Source organism: Colletes latitarsis, chromosome 5 (genome assembly GCF_051014445.1).
Source record: "Colletes latitarsis isolate SP2378_abdomen chromosome 5, iyColLati1, whole genome shotgun sequence".
NCBI lineage: Eukaryota > Metazoa > Arthropoda > Insecta > Hymenoptera > Colletidae > Colletes > Colletes latitarsis.
In genome coordinates this window covers 35,498,489-35,518,118 of record NC_135138.1, presented here as the reverse complement: position 1 = coordinate 35,518,118, position 19,630 = coordinate 35,498,489, and the positions used below count along the sequence as shown (strand labels likewise).

Below are 19,630 nucleotides of genomic sequence, written 5' to 3'. Positions count from 1 at the left end.
TAAAACACTGCAGATCTGTATTCATTTCGAGGTCTCCCCGTCAGCGGCGTAGCCTCGATAACACAAAAAAAAATATCATGGCGTGCAGATTGCTATCATCGCCGTTAATTCTTATTATCCCTTAATTTTATAAGCGTATCTCCGCGGCAGCCAAGATCGGACATTCCTCCGTGCAAACTATGCTTAACGCATTTGCTGCTTAAGACGACAATATTCATTTTTTAATGTCGTTGAAATTTCGTCGGGCGTATGGATTCTAATACACTTAGGAAAATTCAATTTTCTGAACGCCGTTATTGCAAAAGAAGCACTCGTTTCGTTTTACAGAATTTCCCTCCCCTACAATAAATTGCAACAGTGCAATTCTGAACAATTGCCAAGAACAAAGTCCCAACTGTACTTAATTAAAATTAGTTAAGTGCGTCACATTCGATGTAAACCTAATACAAACAATTTTTCAGTACAGTTGAAACTAATGCAACAACCACGAGAGTGATTACTCTTCTCCTCTTTAGAAACAGTTTTCTGAACGCAACTGACAGTTTCTGTTTAGTATTCCAAACTGTGCACTCCGTAGTGAAGAAAATTAATTATGTTGGCTAATTATTTTACAGGGACTAATTTTCCGTCCAGTGTTTACGATTAATCATGTGTCTCGGGTGGTAAATAACGGGCCTACGGTTTCGTTTCGGGAGAACTCCGCGATATCGAATATCTTTGCATAATTTCACTCCTTCAGCCTTGAATAATTCAGAACACATAACAAATAAAATTTAATTGAATTCAAATTATCATCTCCCCCGGATAATAAGGAAACAAATATTTCATCGAAAATATTACGTCGTGTCGTTGGTCTTCTTGTGGAAATTTACACTCGTGTAATATTATTTTTAAATTTATCAAAAATTCATTAATTAATAGATTAAAAATACAGGAAAAATAATATTTTTCACTGTCTGTGTGCCAAGCTTCATAAAATTCTAGGACTGTCAATCAGATGACGTTGTATTAGTATTATATAATAGTAAATTGCTTTGTTCCAATGAACATGATTAATTTGCAGGCTACAGATACAGCAAAATTTCGATTATTCCACGAGAGTATGGTCGCTAAGCAACAAATAAGGTTGAGGGTATTAGCGAGAATAGGTAACACAGAGTTACAACTCGTCACATTAATAACCGAAATTTCCCGCAATAATCAAGTTTCTATCATATTGGGTTATTGCAAATAAAATACTATCGTAATTGTACTATTTACGACAGTATATACAACTAAAAATCATTTCCATTTATCATGGAAATGCAGAGAATTCGATTAATTTGCTTGCACGAGTTGAAACTCGGACATCGCGAAGTTGGGGCTACGCGGAACATTAATTTTGCTTTCGGCGGAGGTATTGTAAATGATCGAGCTACCAGGCGGGTGGTTTGAAAAGTTTCAGTCCGGTGACACAGATCTTGAGAACGAGCCCCGCGGTCACGAGTCGACAGCTACGTCGAAGACGCGATTTTTAAAAATATTGGACGACTGCAAAAAGAACTGATAGTCGCGACATGTAAGGATCGTTGGCCAAATGGTCTGTCGTCCTCGAACCCAATATTCGAGGGAGGCCTGCCCGCCAAGAAACGAACGAACGCCAAAACAAGAGATCGTCAGTCAGCGTGCGCTTATCTGCCTCGAATTTTTCCAGGTACACCGATATCGGTTTCATATCCCACGGCTATCGATCTTCCTAGCGGGGTAAGACGTAAATCCATACGTCCAGAGGTAAAAGGAACCCCCGTGGAAGGCGTTTTGGCACCCTGTCGCGAGGACAAAAGCGTTGACCGATCGTATATAGACGGAATGCGAAAGGGCGATCCGTGGAAAATGAAGTCAGCTCTTCGTTCCGTCAGCGTCGGAGCCAGAGCACCGTTCGGCTGGCGCCTGTCTGACGCCCCTTCGCCTCCATGCGTCCCGTATCACCCCCCTCACCCTTCCCCCTACCCCTCCACCCCCCGCCCCTATTCCCGAGATACCCGAGACGAACGCGACACCCTGATTAAAACGCCAATTCCGTGTGTATCGAGCTCCAAGTTTCGCTATTTCCTTTCGAAATCCACCTTTACGAGGTAAATACATCGGGGGTGGTAGAAAGTAATTATAGCTTCTTGTCGAGGCTTTCCGCCACGGCTAAATAACAGGCCGTGAGTAACGTTTGTTGGCATCGATTTAACCGTTGCCTTGCGACTTTTTCATGGCTTCGTATGCCAGAGTTAACTGACTGTTTAAACAGATGAAAGAAACGTTTATCAATATATCCGACCTGCCTCCGACGACCAGTCGGATGTTGGGAATTCAACATAGCGACGATGAATTTTGAATAAAAGTAACCGTTAGGATAGCTGATTGCTTCAGAGCTAGCTTAATATTTATTGAAATGTTTTCAACCGTAATTTTCGAACTGTTCAATAAATAATATAATAATCTGTAATCTATATCATCGTACATCTGTTATAATTCCAATGTAAGAAGTCACAGTGATACTAAAAGATTCCACTAGATTTGTGAATTAACTTAGCGAATATTTTATTGAACCGAAATAGTATTTTTCCGTATGATTTTTGATGATGTTATCGCACGGTTGAAGATATCTGAATACAACTCGATAAACGAACATGATGTTTTGCAACGCGAAACGATAAGATGAGAACGACGTATTTGGATACAAAATTCGTGGCAAACGCGCGTTGGAGGTTTGAAAATACCGGGCGTTGTTAACACCGCTTGAAATCACACGCAATTCGCATACCAGTGGTACAAATAATTGTCATTATTTATGAATCCACACGCCAGAAGCCGTCCTAAACCATAATAATGATAACGGTGCTCGATAATCGCTTAATAATTCTCAACGAACGTCAAAAAAATGTTTCTAAAGGCCAGCAAAATTAAAAACCCAGGGGATTTTTAATCTGAGGAATGTGCAGACCAAGCAATAGATCCTGCACGAACTATCCATCAGTTACAAAATCGTTCGAGTAGGTGTAAAATTTTTCGATAAAAAAAAAAATTTCAAATCGTTCTAAAAAAATTATTTTCAGGTAGAGGGGTCAATTACAATCATTTTTGGTCAATAGACATACCCCCGAAATCCTACCCACTTTCGAGAAAAAAATTCGAGAAGGTGTGAAATTTTTCGACGAAAAAAAAAAATTTCAAATCGTTCTAAAAAAATTATTTTCAATTGCAGGGATCGATTACAATCATTTTTGGTCATTACACGTACCCCCAAATTCCTACGCACTTTCGAGAAAAAAATTCGAGAAGGTGTGAAATTTTTCGACGAAAAAAAAAATTTCAAATCGTTCTAAAAAAATTATTTTCAATTGCAGGGGTCGATTACAATCATTTTTGGTCATTACACGTACCCCCAAATTCCTACGCACTTTCGAGAAAAAAATTCATTACCGAAAATGTCATGTCTGACCAATCGTTTAGACGTTCTACTGAAAATTCATGTGTATGTTCAAAACGTCATAACTTCTGAACGGATTGAAGGATTTTAATGTTTAAAAAAGCAAACGATGCGTATTTTAATGAAGAATATGTAGAAATTCTAAAAATATTTAGAATGTTGTTCCTTAACCCCGTAATTGGAATTTTACTGTATTCTAAAGGATAATATAAAACTAAGAGTCAAAGAATAAATGATTTTCACTTTTTCACCTAACGAAAGCACTACTTTCTTTTACTGCTTATTTCGTACCGTACTTATGCAAATGAAAAGAATGATTACTATCAATATATTTAAGATACTAACGTTTGGCACGATTGTTTGAAAAGGGCTTGGTTTGGGTACATGGGCTTGGTTCGGTCTTTCCCATAATAGATTTTCTTGTAATCGACGTTTAGGTTAATCGACATTTCGATAATCGACGTTCTACTAAACTCTCTTGGATCAAAACGCGCTGAAAAATTCAGCCACTCTGTATTTATTGATACTAATGCAAACCATATAATTATCGTTAATTTCTCACGAACTGGAAAATTATTTCATAATATCGATATTGTATTCCTCGTTTAATACGTTATAAATCCACGCTATAAATTATTTGCTACATTATTAACTGGACAGAACGATGGTTACTGCCGGAACCATTATAATAAATGTTTTGTTTGCGCGAAACGAACGTTTATAAAATGTTTGATGCAAAGGAAAAATATAAATCGATTTGTTGACCAAAAAATGGCAGAAGCTCGAGCACAGCCGGGGTATCGCGAGAAGTCACACCATTAAGGGTTGAAACTCCGCCTCGTCTATCCCTCGACTCGCCTTGCTTCGAATCATACGGAAGGGAACATGGTTTCTTCTTTCCGACAATTTGCTCGGACAAAATATAATTTCACGATGCTCATGATTTTCCAAGCGACGCGAAGAGAGGGGGGGGAACCATGGAAAGGAGAGGATGGCTGAAAGAGAAAAAACAAGGCGGTAGGGGTTGAAACGAAGGCAATTCGAGATCATCGGCTCCACCTAACGGCGCACACAAACGCGACGTGCCGAGGGCTCGCGGTATATATGTACAGGTTATGTTTGCACTGTAATTTTCAACCCAACTCGCCGCCGCTCCCGTTCGACGGCGGCAGAACAAGAGAGACGGATACCTAGAGACAGAACGAGAGAGAAACCCCCTAGAATGACCCCCTCCCCGATACGCTCTCCACCCATCATGCTAAAATAACACCCCAGGCAGTCCAACCGCACTCGTGATATGCGTTTATGGGTGCCGTCTGGCCGTGTAGCTGTGCATCGCTATCCGTGATGTGCTTGTTATTTATATAATTGCTCTATAGCCTCAATTACGGGCCTTATTCAATCATAATCATCCTCCGATGTTATTTGCGGACAAGCCCAGCTGATTGTAAGCACTCGACGCGCCACTTGCGAGCCGACGTCGCGTGGCGTCGACGCCCGTAATGCCACCGACAGCACCCGCGCGATGGAATGGACTGCCTCCTGCGAGAGAACGATCCCTTTCGTCCAGGTTAATTCGTTGCTGGCGAAATGTAAATACAGAATGAGCAGAATGGGACGGAAATGATGCGGCACCGGGCGCCGCGAGCTGTTCGAACTCCGGCTGTTGCGATTGAAATGCGGTTCGATCGGAGATATCGACAAGAATATCCCGATGAATTCTACGAGCACGAGAATTCTTAAACGTGCCTGCAAACCGGGGGAGCATCGCCGAATTTTCGTATTTGTTTCGATTAAAATAAAGCCTCGAACAGAGGCTTCCGCTACGTCTTAAAAATTTGCAAACCGTTTAAGTCTTGTATACCGTTTAACCGTTCTGATATGTATAAAAAGAGTTAAGGTGAGAGATTTAAAAAGAAGCTTCCTTATTCATATTAATACTGAAAATAATTTAATACTCTTCTCGAGTAAATTCTGGTATCATTAATAACGCTGTTACACAAATTGCAGCAGGTGTAATGGAATTACGGCTGTATGAGGACGAAAGTTTGTGTCATCAAGTCTCTAAACATAAATTAGAACCAGGAAGTTACCTGAATAAGGGGAACTTGAGAAACTATTTGAACAGTATTAAGAGCACAGAAAAATCGAAATTATATTAAGCTATTAAGCCCCATAACAATCTTCAACATTGCCATGTATTATACGTACAAAGTTAATCAGAACGAAACGTAACGTTACTTCCTTCTATACGTAAAGTAATTTAAAGCATATAAATAGCTAATTAAGCACGAAAAGAACGAAATACTCGAGCAGAAACTTCAAAATAATTTCAACAACCCCAACTTTTACAACATCTTCGTCTTCGTAAGGAAAATAATAACTGGAACAAGTCTATATCTTGGTTTACTATTGACCCAATTCTCAGGCTCCGACCATCAACTGTCCACAAAAAGTAATAAACCATTCTGGTTGAGCACAACATAAAGCTGCGTGAAAGAAATTACTACTGGTCGAGCAGCGAGAGGTCGTCCACGAGCAGACGAAAGTATTAAATTATTATATTACGGTATTATACGTCCTAATGTCACTATTTACACAAGTCCAGCTCGCCAAGAAGGGACACGCGCGTTTGTATGTGCACACCAGTCCAGATAAGTCAGCCAAGCAGAACGACGAAGGAAGAGACAGCCCTTCTAGGCTCAAATGGGACTGAACGTGCGTTATCTACGAACTGCCGAGAATCCAGACCCACATTACGGATCGAAAGTAAAGTGCACACCCCTTGGTGACGACCTAACACCATCACGTATCGTCAAACTAAGATCCATCCTAGCTCTCTTCTGATCACATCCCATCTTTCTCATCTTTTTCTTCGCAGCCACTGCTGTCCAGGCAACGGACACATCCCAATTCTCCAGAAAGGACGACACGACTATTGACACGACCAAAAATAAGCCAAATCGCGTCGTACACCTCTGAATAACCTACGACAATTACGGATTCGAAACCTGAGAAAGACTGCTCGCGTTATTTCTGGTCAATTTTCTCAAAAACAATGTTTTTAATAATACTGTCGCACACCCAAATAAACGTAATACAATTTCGTCCTGTTGACAAATGTGTTCACTACGGACGGAAATGACATCAGGCTCAATTAACTAGACAATAACGAAATTATCTTAATTTGTTTAAAGAGTGAATTCTTCAAATATTTATAGCACACGAGACTGGATCGTACTGATGAAATATTGTGTCACTGGCAATGACAATTCACTCAAGGATCAGTAACACGAAACCATCCACACCCTCGCATCAATCATTTTCAACGTTCAGTACTTCTTCTAACAGGCCGCACGATTACCGTACATTTTCAAGAAGTTTTCGGAATCAATTTATCGAAGCTAAATTAACTCGAGACTCGAAAAATTCGAGTGGATTTAAATTCAATATTTGCCAGTGAGAAATTAAAGCGTAAATAAATTTCCGTTACCGCATCTGTTTTGATAACTGTAAAAACAAATGGGAAAGACGATTGAGAGGCTCGACGTTGTGAAAAATAACACAGACGTAGTATAAAATGGCCGAGTTTAATTTAAAACAAATAATCTTAATTATGTAAAATATATAAACGGGCCAATGCCTCGAATTATTTATTTCATCGGTCTGCGCTCTGTACATACACGTGTATGTACAAAACACGCGAGTGGAACGTACGCAACAATCAGAAAATAATTATTCGCGAATCGCGATATTAATTTTAGCCGTTCATTAGTGGAATGAATATTTATTAAAAACAGTCACATATCCGGTTTACTCCGGAATTGTCTCGGTTAGCAAATGGTACTCCTCCTCGATACCGCATTAAACGTTAAACAGGATACTTTGTCCTTTAGCAAAACGTATTTTCTAATTATTTTAATGCTTTTTAAAAACACTCAGCAAGATCAGAAACGACGATTTCGGTCGATTAAAGCGATCCACGTTCCGTAAAATGAAATACTTATTTCGTCTTGCTTTGAGGAATCAAGTACTGAATCGATATCATGCAACAACACTGCCCGAAACGTTTCAACAAAGCACTTTTCTAATTGTTTTCGACAACATACGCACGTACATGGACTGCCGCCACGTGCACGCCAGTAGACTGCGAATAATAGCGACCCTTTTAAATCGTTGAACAAATGGATGAAACTCTTACCACTGGGTTGAGGTTTTAACTGGTTGGGTCTGTGAAACCAATTGCTTGATTGCGTTTATCCTCGAGTCTTTAAAAGAAATAAAATCGTATTGCAGATTACTTTTTATGAAGACCGCCAACGTTATCGCATGTTCAACCTCCGAACAGTTTATGTACCATCAAATTTAACGTCCGTTCTGCATCAGACCCTAATTTCCACGTTGCTCGGCGAGTATCGAATGATGAATTCAGCCACAGTTGGTACATTGAACTCTCATTTTATCAAATATTGAGAATAAATTGAATCCAAATATTTTGAAAAGGAAATACTCGAGTATCGAAGCACCAACGTATTAAATTCGCGAAGATTAATAAACTGGCGGAAGAACAATTATCACGAAACTCGATTGGTTTAGGGATGCAAGTTAATAAGAAATTATTTATTGGATTCTTGCAATATCGTAGGAAACGTTTCCTCGTTCGAGAATTGAGAACCCAGAAGCGAAAGATACTGTTCGCGCGATCTCCAGTCTACGTTTCCCGCGCGTAAAAAGAACAAGAAACAGTATGTGAAAACACCTAACTTCGCATAGAACAGATATCAGGCGTGGCAATCATTGAACTTTCAGTACCTCTTTGCCTTCTGGCAATGTCTACTCTTGTATACCGTATACGGACGAAGGCTGCTATACTACCTTGGTTTTACTTCCAGAGTTTCGTTCCAGTCTATAACAAGACACACGTAGAGAATCAAAGTCGTAAGTAAATTTTCGTACGAACCGTATCGCGAAAATGGTTGAAGAATATCCACATTGAAAATCAAAATTTCATATCGTGCAACGTGCCATTAAATCTCCGTAACTATTCGGAAAATGTAAATGTTCGTTATTCTTAACTAAAATACGGAAATTCAAATTCGCCGCTGCGTTTAAAAAATCAGAAATTTTATTCTTTGCAAAGGTAGAAAATAATTTTAATTCATTTGCTCGCCACTGATTGAACATACGTTAATAAAAGTACGTGTAAGCACGTTTATTGATCGTGAGAACAATGACAATTACGACGTTTTGTCCTAGATCCGCTAGAGGACTCACCAGTGAAGATATTCTGGCGGATCATGGCTATAAACATAGATTTAACCACTAGTAACAAGCAAACAAATAATAATTATCTTATATTTTCTAACGGGGCATATTTATTTTATTTCGAATTACATTAAACATCAAAATTCCATCTTTCTGGACAAGCGTTCTCATGCGTTAATGAATTTTAACCAAAGTTAAATAATTGTACAACTTCTGACAAAAAGCATTCGAGCAAAGGCGACAATACAAAATCATTTTGAAATACTGCAACTTTCGAGACGTGAAATGCTATGATATAAATACATAAGAAATAATTTATCTTATAGGGAAAAGTAAATAAATGAAATGATGCTTGCAAAAGAGCATTCGAGCGGCAGAAGGTCTGGAAACTTTGTGTTGCCACGTTCGTGTATTACATGGCATGGATTTTATTAAATTTTCTAGATCCCTCTGTCTCTTTCTCTAAATCATTTCTCTATAATATAATACCAATAATAGGTATGTTTAAATGAAACGAAGCATCTGTCTCGTATCGATTATATTCAACGCGTTAGCCATTCTCTCCATTTCGATCTCTGTCCCTCTATAAAGGCTTCGGATTACGAACGGTAGGAGAATGGGAACAGGAACTAAATACGAAGGATCGGATAAACCGCGTGTAAGCGGAAGTCGAGCTCCTAATTAAAATTGGATGACCCGTAGAAACAGTCAGTCGACAGTGTTCGATGTTAGCTGCATACCAACCGTAACCTAAAGTCAGTCAACCAGAACTCCAAGAACCTAAGATCGTGAAGCAATAAATTGAACCATGATTACGCGCGATGTGAAACAATTTCGAACAGAAAATGTTTTACGTAATTAAGAGGGCCTCCAATTGCATTTACGATCATTTCGAGGAACGGGTTTCAAAGTTCCGCGAGAAAAAGGAGGAAACTTTTATTTTAAGTATTGTTTCCACATGTGTACGATTAATACAAAGAAACGTACGAATTAAGTACGAGATTTTATATTCGTTTAGTTTAAAAACTATTTCTATGGGCAAGACAATTATCGTTCATTGAATCGTATTTCGTTCACGTGACAAGGGAGCGTCTAAGCTTCGGCTTAAACGAAATAGTTGGAGCTTGGAAAGGAGGTCAAACTGAAGAATCTTCTCGCACGTGAGGGAACTAATTTCTACGAAGAAAAAGAGGGCGATTGCAGACCGTTCACCGTGTGTCTCGTGATTGAAATCGATCTAGTATATGTAAATATCACAGACAACAATACAGTTTTGATACTATGCAAGACACAGTTGCAGATACTTGGAGGCAACAAGGGATATTACCAGCGCGGAATCTGTTTAATTGTTCCCTAATGCCGATTATTCCAATGATTTGTGTTTCTCTGCATCTTAGAGGAAACGCAGCTATGCTTTTGGTATTTCGTGACAAGCAAATTTATAACCTTTCGTACATATTTAGAATTATCAAATAATATATTATTGTCACATAAATTTTCAAATCTGTGTTTCTAAAATTTGATAAGTTATAAGCGTTCGTGCTATTCTTAACATGCAAATAATCTAACTTACAATCTATTTCAATCTTTCGAACAGCTTCATAATTCCTCATTCATAAAAATCCCTGTTTCCCCACAAAAAAACTAATAAAAAGTCGTTTAATGTCCTCGTAGGTATCGAAGCTTTGTCCTCCGAGAGAATTTTTTAGAGAGCGAAATAGACGGTAAAAAATTTGTATTTAAAAAAAAAAACCTGTTTCTGGTACATGCGTCCTTTGATGGCTTTTCCACGTACATTTCACATAAATTTTTAAAGGTTCCTGTCTCGTCGTATCCTTTCCCAAAATATAATGTAATTATAAAAATGTATTTAGAATATCAAATTATTTAAATAAAACCATTATATTTAATATAACGTGCACGAATATACAAATATTGTTAGTACGACCATTTAATAATTCGAGAATGAAAGGAACATGACAAAGGTGTCAAAGAGCACAAGCAAACAATGATTGACGAAGGTTATTAAAGGTTTTTGTTCGCCCAGAAAGCTCTACACTTGCAACAGATTCAAAATGTCACGGCTAAACGAGCTTCGAAATAATAATAGAAAGAGATAATAACAGCGAGGTAAATGCTAAAAGTACTGCAAAAGAGTCCTATCAGAACTTGAGCAATAAATTATTTTCGCTTATTGCTTTTCTTTTAACGTGCAATTACGGTGTTTATAATTTAAAGTAAAATCACGTCTGACGCGTTACGGACTCGAGCTACTGTCCCTGCTCGCTTCAGAGGAATCCCTCTTTTCTTTCATTTCCGGAAACTCTACAGCGTTCGATCTATTTGTCAAAAGTTCACGGCAATTTAAAATGTTCCGCTTTAAACGTATCGCCCTCTAGCCGCGAGCAATTTCGTTGACTGTTCACTCGCGCGTCAATGGGAGCTGTTCAAACATCCAGAGCGGCGAGTAGAACTATCACCGGCGACAATTTTGTTTAATCGCTGTCTAATGCCTCTAATGTCTCGACCCTATAGCTTTGTCTGTCTAAGGAAATTACAGTATAGTTCTCTCTCGTAAGCCACATCGAGCGTAAAACTCGATTCCTATCCCGAGGAAGCTCATCCTGATCTCGATTTGACATCTGCACACGATCGTCGGGACGTCGCGACACTGTTTCGATCGATTGAAAATATTTATGGTAATAAAGGGGCAATCTACCTACTCGAATGGACGGATCGAATCGTGCTCGACGTCGAAATATAAAAAAGAAATCAACGATTCGGGTCGTACGGTGACGAAAATATGAACAGGGAAATATTTATTTCCAAACTCAATTATGTAAACACAGATCTTGTTTTGACAAGTTGCAATAAATGTTTATTGCCACCATGATCGTTCGACAATGTTATATTACATATAACAATGTGCAAACTATATTGTAGTCTAAGATGTACATTTTTCGACACAGTACGAATTAAAAACATTTTCCCTATTTACACATATGATCGTCACAGTACATAAACAGATGGTTACACTCTGTAAGCTTATTATACTGCAAACCGCAGTGTTTGATTAAGATTTCACTGCACGTACCGCACTCAGGATCTGCGCGTTCCATGGCAATCAATAAACACCAATAATTACAGAAGGTACGTATTCGTCCTTAATTGTGTTGACGTCCATTAACAAAGACAAATTCCGCCATAATCGCATAATTGGGAAACAAAGGGCGGGATTTCTGGGAAAACGAGGTTAACATCTAATACACTGTACGTAGAATCGAACAAAAAATTAGACCTATTTCAGAAATATAGAAAAGGATTACTTATTAAAAATCACTGACTGAAATCCACACGATTCGATACAATTTTGCACACAGACGAGCATACACTGTTATACAGAGCGAGTTTATTAACTGGTCTAAACTACAACTCTGTTTCCATTGAAAATAGAATAAACAATGAAGAGGAAAATTTTTTGTTATTTAACATGGCATTGTATAACATTATTGAAAGAGTGGGTACGTGACGATTATTATTTTGTATTTGCCGCGGAACATGACGACAAACAGGAAGTGAAAAGGGGTTTTGAGTCGAGCATTCGACTAATTTTTCATTTTATCTAATAGGTATTAGTTTAAGAAACTAGTATTATTTAACTCTATTGCAAAAATGGAATAATACTAAAAATATTGCTGAAATAGTTCATTGAAAGACTTATTATAATTTATGCATGCAACTACGACCCCGTGCAATATAAATAACTTTCTGGCCATATTGGAAACCGAATCCTTCACATTTCAACTAAATTTATCTACTTTTGCAAGTACAAAGAGCAGAAAATATTTTTATGTAACACTCACCGAAGCCAATACCTCTTCGTGACTGGTGTGTGACAGCAAACAACGTCATACTGATCAGCAATCCAGACAATCAGTATGATGTAAAAAGCAGTTCTAGTGTCGTTGAAAAATTCTGACATGATTGCCTCCATTCCTGCAACAGAACATCATCATTTTGTACCGTAAATTTAATTATTTATCGCTTACAATTGAACACATTTTTTTCTCATCTTTACCGTCTTCCTATAAGTATCGCTTCGTTAGTGTCAATTCTTATTCTGTATTTACAGAGCGTCCAAAACAGAATCCATTAACTCTATGAAACTTGAGCCTTTGATTTTTCGAGAAAAAAAGTTATTTACTCGAGGAATAACTTTACGGTTGGAGCAAAGCTACAGTTCACAGTCGTTTGAATAATTACAAGAGAAAAGATAAAAACTTTGTCACTATTTTCTTTCGCAAGAAGAAAGAATACAATCCTTATTTTATGTAACAGGTCAGTATTTCAATCTCGAAAGTTTACTTGAATTAATAATAGTTTCGAGAAAATATATCAATTTATCAGTGAATTCTGTTGTATTTTGAATATTGAAAATACAAAATATCCTTCAATTTGTACACCTTCCTCTTAAATTACTGTAGTATAATCGCATCGTGTATTAAAGAATACACTGAATCTTATTCGTACGCGCAAATACGTGCACGTTATATGTTATCGAAACGTACTATAAATCTTACATATGTACACGAGTATGTACCAAGCAGTGCACATACATTTAGAGATAGCGTATAATACCTAAAGCCGGATTGGATGCATATATTCCCTATTGTACAATACAAATTGAAAATCTAATTATCTGCCGATGGACTCATACAGTCACTCACAGTGAAAATCGTACAGTATAATAATATCGTCTTTTTTTTTACTAAATACTATTCATGTTATATTTCTCTATTCCTTGGAGTCAGTCGAATAATATTACATAAATCAAAGGCGACCTTCCGACCAAATGATAATCCAAATATGAAGCAAACGTCATTAGAGGAACGTGAAGTTGTAATTCATTATCTTAATGATAATGTCAGCATCGAAATCTAATGCCACGACGCGTAAACAACTCGGATTATCCAAGCACAGAATACCTCCGCTAGAGAGAAAACGAAAGGGAGCGTTGGAGGTTTAAAAATAACGAAACAAATCACGGGAGGGAATCGATACACGCAATCGTCTGCTATCAAACCCGTAGGCTCGTCCTATTAATCGAATAGTTTCCGCACAATTAAAAGTTCGTGGTACAGTGTGCAAGACTCACCCCATGTAAATTTAATACCGACCCATGGGCCATTATACTGTTAAAACGATACATTCGGCGTATCCCACAGGCGGTTTTTATCGTTTCGCAGGCATTGAACGTTAAATCTCGCTTATCGGGTGAACTATCGACAAACTTATCTCGCTTGAAACGATTTTCCTTCGAACTAACAGTGAACGAAAATTTTGGTAAGGAACAACGTAAACAAAAAATGTTCGTTCGATATTCATAACCATTTAAAAATTTTTGTACGTTCGAAAACAATTCGTAAATTTACAATAAATTTAACCAAAATACGGGTTTCGTTAAATAAATAAATACGTAAATTAATATTCACGTTGCAGATTAATAACAGAGTGTTATAAATCGTGCAAAGTAAATAGACAGGACATTTATTTTCGATTTACCAGGATACACTATGCAGACAATTTTGCAGGAATGTATTCTTGTAATTGCACGCTTTCAAGTGCAATGAGACTAGTGGAACTAATTAAAGTATTCATTCTATCAATATTTATAAGTTGTCTTATTAAATGAAAAAGATTACACCTACCATCGATTAGACGTTATGAATGATTAAAAAATCAAAATAAATGAAGGTATATTTTAATGGAATTCTAAAAGCAGATGTTTGAGGACTAGTGTAACCAATACTTAGCTGGATCGTGTTCACAAAAAACGCAGCTAATCTATTAGAAGAATATAGAACACCGTTGTATGCTCGCTGGCGTGTTTCTTAATGAATTGTAACGATATGAAACCTCCCCGAGGACCAAACGGAAATAATAAAAGTATCCCAGGGCGTGTCGTGGCCAGGTCACGAAAGTGCAAAACAACCAACCTGAAACGCGTCTTCTTAGAGTGATTAATGAAAACGTTGAAAGTTTTCTAGAAGAGAATCGACACGATATTTTCTCGATCAATTAGCATAGCCCCAAATCTCGAAAATAACGACAGAATCATTATTTTTTTTTTCGAATGACGCGACAGTCTAATCGACTATAATACAACGAACTTTCGTCGAAAATTTTGGGAACTCGTGCAATTCCAAGATCTACTTCCAGAGCCAATCGCTTCGATAAACAAGGACACGGCCACGAAAATAAACGTTGCAGAGAAGAACGGAGAATCTAAAGAAAACCATTACCATCCCGTAATTACCTCCCCTTTGTTTGGGCTGACACGCACGAAGATACGGTGCTCGATCTTAGGGCGCCTGACGTTTTGGTTTTCGAAAAATACGCTCACGAGTGATATCAGGTGGAGAAAACAAGACGCCAATACGTCGTACAAAAGGTACTAAGAGAATAGTGGTAGTGGATGAAAGCACTCCGCAATGAGCAGAATAAATAGTTTCCTAGAGTAAGGGCACGACCTCGGGTAATTAGTTTCTTGATCGGACACAGTGCGACGAAATAAGAAGAAACACGCTAGGAGAATGATAATGAGTGTCCCTCGGCGGTTTACATCCCAAATGTAGGCAGCAGGATGGTGCAAAAAGACCACCACGCAACGTGTGACACTTCACCGGGAGTAAAAGTAGCAGTAGAGTGAAGAATTATTCGCTAACAGCGTGGTTAGTTAATTATGTACATGGACCAACGATCCATTGTCGCCTGGAAGAGATAACGCGACCGGTAAATTAAATTAGCGAAATTAATAATTCTTTGCTCTTAATTATATCTAGTAATTAATATTAGTGTTTGTCTGGTTGAAATAAACAAAATGTCCGGGCATTACGATCGAAACAAGTGATACATTCGAAACATATTCATCCGTTTGATTCGCGTCCGTAAAGTAACTATTAATTAGATATACAGGGTGTTCGGCCAACCCTGGAAAAAATTTTAATGAGGGATTCTAGAGCTCAAAATAAGACGAAAATCAAGACTACCAATTTGTCGATGGAGGCTTCGTTAAAAAGTTATTAACAATTAAATTCAAAAATTTCAAATCGTTCTGGAAAAATTATTTTCAATTGTAGGGGTCAATTACAATCATTTTTTGTCATTAGACATATGCCCGAAATCTTACGCAGTTTCGAGAAAAAAATTCATTACCGAAAATATAATGTCTGACTATGCGTTGATATGTTTCCCTGAAATTTCATACGTATCTTTAAAACGTCATAACTTCTGAACGGATTGGACGATTTTAATGTTTAAAAAAACAAACTACGCGTATTTTAGTGGAGAATATGTAAAAATTATAAAAATATTCGAAAAGTTGGTCCTTGACCTCGCAAAATAAGAAAAACCTCATAAAAATGGTCCAATTTTCAAATAGCCGTAACTCCTACAAATGTGAATATATTTCAATGAAACTTTCTTCTGAAGTAGAGCCCATGGGTACCTACAAAAAAGTATTACACAACTTTTCTGTAGGACGTCAAATAAAATTACTGAAAAATGAAAAACGAATTTTTAAGAAAAATCGACAGGGGGTAGGTGCCTAAATTTTTCGACAAAAAAAAAAATTTCTAATCGTTCCGAAAAAAATACTTTTGGCTGCAGGGGTCAATTACAATCATTTTTGGTGAACAGTCATATCCCTGAAATCCTACTCATTTCCTAGAAAAAAATTCGAGAAGGTATGAAATTTTTCGACAAAAAAAAAAGATTTCAAATCGTTCTAAAAAAATTATTTTTAGTTGCAGGGGTCAATTACAATCATTTTTGGTCAACAGACATACCCCCGAAATCCTACTCAGTTTCGAGAAAAAAATTCAGTACGGTCGAAACTTTAAACGTTAATAACTTTTTAACGAAGCCTTCATAAACAAATTAGTATTCTTAATTTTCGTCTTATTTTGGCCTCTAGAATCTCCCATTAAAATTTTTCCCATGGATGGCCGAACACCCTGTATAATTTCTACCAATTCGCCAAAAAGGTTATCATAATTGTAGATCATTTTTTATTATTTCACAGACGATGAACTAATATTACTTCCTCGTTTTTATGGAAATGTTGAAAATAGTAAACAGAACAAATATTATTTATTTAATCGAAAGTCCAATGTTTCAGTAATCTCGCTCTGTCCAAATAAAATTAACAGAACAACGAATGATTTCGATACGTCGTATTAATTTTTAAAGATTAATATTTCACGTAACGATCAAATGTGTTATAAAATTCGGGACGGTATTTCGAAGAGAGAATTTTTAAGAAAAGAATCAAAGACAGTTTTGCGATCAACGTCGCAAATATCATTATTTGGGTAACAACTTCGAGACGCATGAATCAGTTACATACGAGCCTTCGCCAAAATGATCTTAACGCTGGATAATGCACGGATAATGCACTCATTTAAATGCATACTAGCCGGACATTACCTCAGCCCGGTAAGCCCCCCTGGTGCACAAGCCCTGACCGAGTGTGTAGCAGAACTGCGCTTCGACATTTTCCTCTTCCTCTTGACTTTTATAAAGACGTTAAAATTCCTCGAGCAACTACGACGAACGCTCGATAATCTCGCGCGACGCTGAAATTGCACGGGGAACGTTCCAATTTATATCGCTAGCATTTTTCCACCACGAAAAAACCGATCAAGGGGATCCTCGTTACTCGAGAAAAATTTCTCAATGTTTCGGGAGCACGGCGGACGAATAACTGGAAACTGTTAACGGAAGATCCGACTTTTATGCGAGGAATATCGATATCTCGAGGCTTAACAACGAGGTAAACAGTTTTCCTTTTTTTATCTGAAAACCGTCTTCTTATAGAACTACACACTATGTCATCGATTCTTCGTTATTATCTAAATTGGGTGGTAGTAGAAGTTACAGCTTGATTTGTGACTATCGATCAGCGCAAATTCAACGGTAATATTCTCCTCGTCAATTTCAATATGCTTATTTCTTACTATTATTATTTCATTTAATGTACTTTTTACGACAAGAAGAAAACTGAATGGTACGAAAAAAGAAAATTAAATGGCAAGCCGTATGTAACATCGTTTTTCTTACTCCCGTTTCAGTGCCAATAAATATGACCGTAAACCCGATCCATTCGGAAGCATATGAATATCGATGTACACATCTACGTACACTGATCGATTGAGGATGCACATACACGCGGGTCGCGTCAACGAGACAGTTTAAAGTGAAACCGCTTCAAACGGCCAAAAAATCGAATAAAGCGCAGTATTCTCGATGGATGATCGCGAGGAACGCGATATCGTGGTTTAATTCCCCGAAGTGGCTAAATTAATTTCGATATAAGTTAAATAATAACAAATTACTCTGTCGATTTCATTCTTTCATTATAAATTTCAGTTACTCAAAATATAGACAGTTAAATGCACATCTAAAGCAACACGGTGCAAACATAAAGTGATTTTCTTACAATTAGTTGCTAATCTTCCATAAATTGCTACCTTTTCGTCGAAACTAATGTTCGATTATTAACTTGTTCGTATATAGGGTGTTCGGCCATCCCTGGGAAAAATTTTAATACAGGATTCTAGAGAAAACTTTCGAAAAAAAAATTCGAGTAAGTGCTGAAAGTTTTGGGTGCAAAAAAAGACTTTCGAATCGTCTTGGAAAAATTATTTTTAGTTGCAGGGGACAATTATAATCATTTTTGGTCATTAGACATACCCTCGAAATCCTACTCAGTTTCGAGAAAAAAATTCAGTACGGTCGGAACTTTAAATGTTAATAACTTTTTAACGAAGCCTTCATCAACAAATTGGTATTCTTGATTTTCGTCTTATTTTGGCCTCTAGAATCCCCCATTAGAATTTTCCCCAGGGGTGGCCGAACACCCTGTATACACAATCTGCATAATTATTATCTTCAATTAAAATAGTGTTAAATTGATATAACGAAAAGTATTGTAACATATTCGTTTCTAATAATTTTCTCTATTTTATTGCTTCAATTTCCACGCTTACGGGTACCATCTTTGTTAGAGACACCCTGTATATATAGCGCAACCTATAACCATGGCATAATTATAATTTCCGCCACGTTGGGTTCACGACAACCCTACTGCATCAAAACTAATTCGCAGTCGTGATTGACAAGATAGATGTACGGTTGATAGCGTGTGTGATACGTATGTATTTGTGCGCGACGACTACGTTTTACACGGTCTTGCACCCACCCACACGAAACGCTGATGCCGATCGATCATGCGTGAACATCGATGTCGACTAACTTCGAGATTCCGCACTTTAGCGACGTATCTTGCATCTTCGCCATAGAATCACTCTGCAGCACTGAGATTTCTAAACTGACTGGTTACTTGCATTGAGCTTTCAAAAATATACAAACTTACAGAGAAGCAACGGTACAATTCGAATATACGTACGTAGAATTATCGTTCTTGTAAATGTCTTAAAATAAAATAATTATATCATCTACTTAAATAAATTTAAAATACGGTAACAGCTTATTCAGCAGCGATTTTAAATAATAGAACTACTGAGAAGTTTTTAATGGGAGATTCTAGTGGCCATCGTTGACTAATTTCGAGCGTGCCACCAAAACAGCAGAAATATCCAGAACTTAATGGGCATAATATTTCCTGCTGACCGAACATACTGAACGCATTCGAGCCTGATGGAATCCGAAATTGGACGCGCTTGAATCTAATCAAATCAAAATGAGGACAAGTGCATTCACATTTTTGTTTCCTTTTACGTCACGTGATAGAACTCACAGATATCAAACTAATTCATTGCATCGATCAAATCTAATAAATAACGCGAAGGAAGGGAACGAGTAACCGATACTTCCTAGAATTAA

General features: G+C 37.4%; 1 protein-coding gene across 5 annotated transcripts in view; it reads right to left on the bottom strand.

The window, feature by feature from the left end:
- LOC143342174 (membralin) overlaps positions 1 to 19,630 on the bottom strand; it is a 61,031-nt gene that overhangs the window by 25,911 nt on the left and 15,490 nt on the right. For all 5 annotated transcript variants that reach the window (XM_076765773.1, XM_076765770.1, XM_076765772.1 and 2 more), the window contains one exon: positions 12,589 to 12,721. In XM_076765773.1, coding sequence (XP_076621888.1) covers positions 12,589 to 12,721 — 133 coding nt within the window. The remainder of the gene's footprint in view (positions 1 to 12,588; positions 12,722 to 19,630) is intronic.